The sequence below is a fragment of the Octopus bimaculoides genome, chromosome 26 (assembly GCF_001194135.2).
Source record: "Octopus bimaculoides isolate UCB-OBI-ISO-001 chromosome 26, ASM119413v2, whole genome shotgun sequence".
Taxonomy (NCBI): domain Eukaryota; kingdom Metazoa; phylum Mollusca; class Cephalopoda; order Octopoda; family Octopodidae; genus Octopus; species Octopus bimaculoides.
The window spans coordinates 5,915,504-5,916,775 of NC_069006.1; the positions used below are offsets into that span (position 1 = coordinate 5,915,504).

At 40.6% G+C, this 1,272-nt stretch overlaps 1 protein-coding gene across 1 annotated transcript in view; it reads left to right on the forward strand.

Annotated features, from left to right (window-relative positions):
• Window positions 1-1,272, forward strand: part of LOC106876540 (segment polarity protein dishevelled homolog DVL-3) — a 260,486-nt gene that overhangs the window by 183,974 nt on the left and 75,240 nt on the right. The window contains exon 5 of the mRNA XM_052976893.1: window positions 164-246. Within this exon, the coding sequence (XP_052832853.1) occupies window positions 164-246 (83 nt within the window). The remainder of the gene's footprint in view (window positions 1-163; window positions 247-1,272) is intronic.

The following is a 1,272-nucleotide window of genomic DNA, read 5'->3' on the forward strand; positions in this document are numbered from 1 at the left end:
ATATATATATATATATATATATATATATATATATATATATATATATATATAGGCATATATTTATTTATATGTATGTATGTTTTAGTGCAATTAACTCCTGTTTGTATATCCAAGACATATGTTTTTATATATTCCTCCATGTCTGTCTGTTTGTCTTTTGCAGTGCTAACCCTCCACACCATGGCAGAGAAAATGAACCATGCGATACGTGTACAGAAACAGAATCCATTTTAAGTAGTCGAAGAGGTAACATTCTTTTTTTTTTATATATATATATGTTTGTCCATTGTTTATTACTTTTTTGTTTTTAAAAATATTTTTCTCTGCTGCTGCTCCTTATGTTGTTGCTGTTTTCTGTGAGAAGATAACTGGGTAAGTTAGTGTGAAAGGGTTTAATAAACAAAAGGGGTCCAGTGTGTGAGTGCAGCTCTGGTCCTGCTCGATGACTGATTGAGAAGCATGAGGTTTGCTGGACTATTCGTATTGCAGTTGTTGTTGTTTCTGTAGGATTTTTGCTTCCTTTTCCACTTCGTCTTGTTGTTCATCTCTACCATCACAATCACCATAACAACCACTGCTGCCACCACCAGTACCATCACCACCACAACCACTGCCATTATCACTACAACCACTACCACTATAACAACCACCACCACCGCAACCAACAGTACCACAACCAACACTACCACCACAATCATTACCATCACTACCACTATCATCACCACAGTCACCACCATTACTGCTGTTGCCATCGCTACCACCACCACCACCACCTGGTGAATAAATGAAGACTTATTTTCAGATGTAAAATTAGACTTTAGATTTTTCTGGGACCTTCATGCACCTTGCCACTCACAAAACGTCTGAGCTGCTGGTACATTGCCAGGGATTATAATTAGCACTGGGATACTCTTCTTCTTCTTCAGAATTCCTTCCAGAAAAAAAAGAAAAAAAAGAAAAAGACAAATAACACAAAATAAGATATTCATCTGGATATAGTAGAGGTGGTGGTTATGGTGCGTGTGTGTGTGTGATACATGCATATATGTGGCTGTGTGTGTGTGTGTGTGTGTGTATGTGTTCCCAACCTGGCTCGTTCCCCTGCTCCCGCCCACGCTGCCGCACTTGCCCTTACCTCTCCAACACCACCCTCCTCACCAGCACCCATCACCGACCCTATCGCATCACCGACTCCTTCACCTGCACGTCTACCAACATCATATATTGCCTCTCCTGCTCTCTCTGCCAATCCCTGTACATCGGACAAACGGG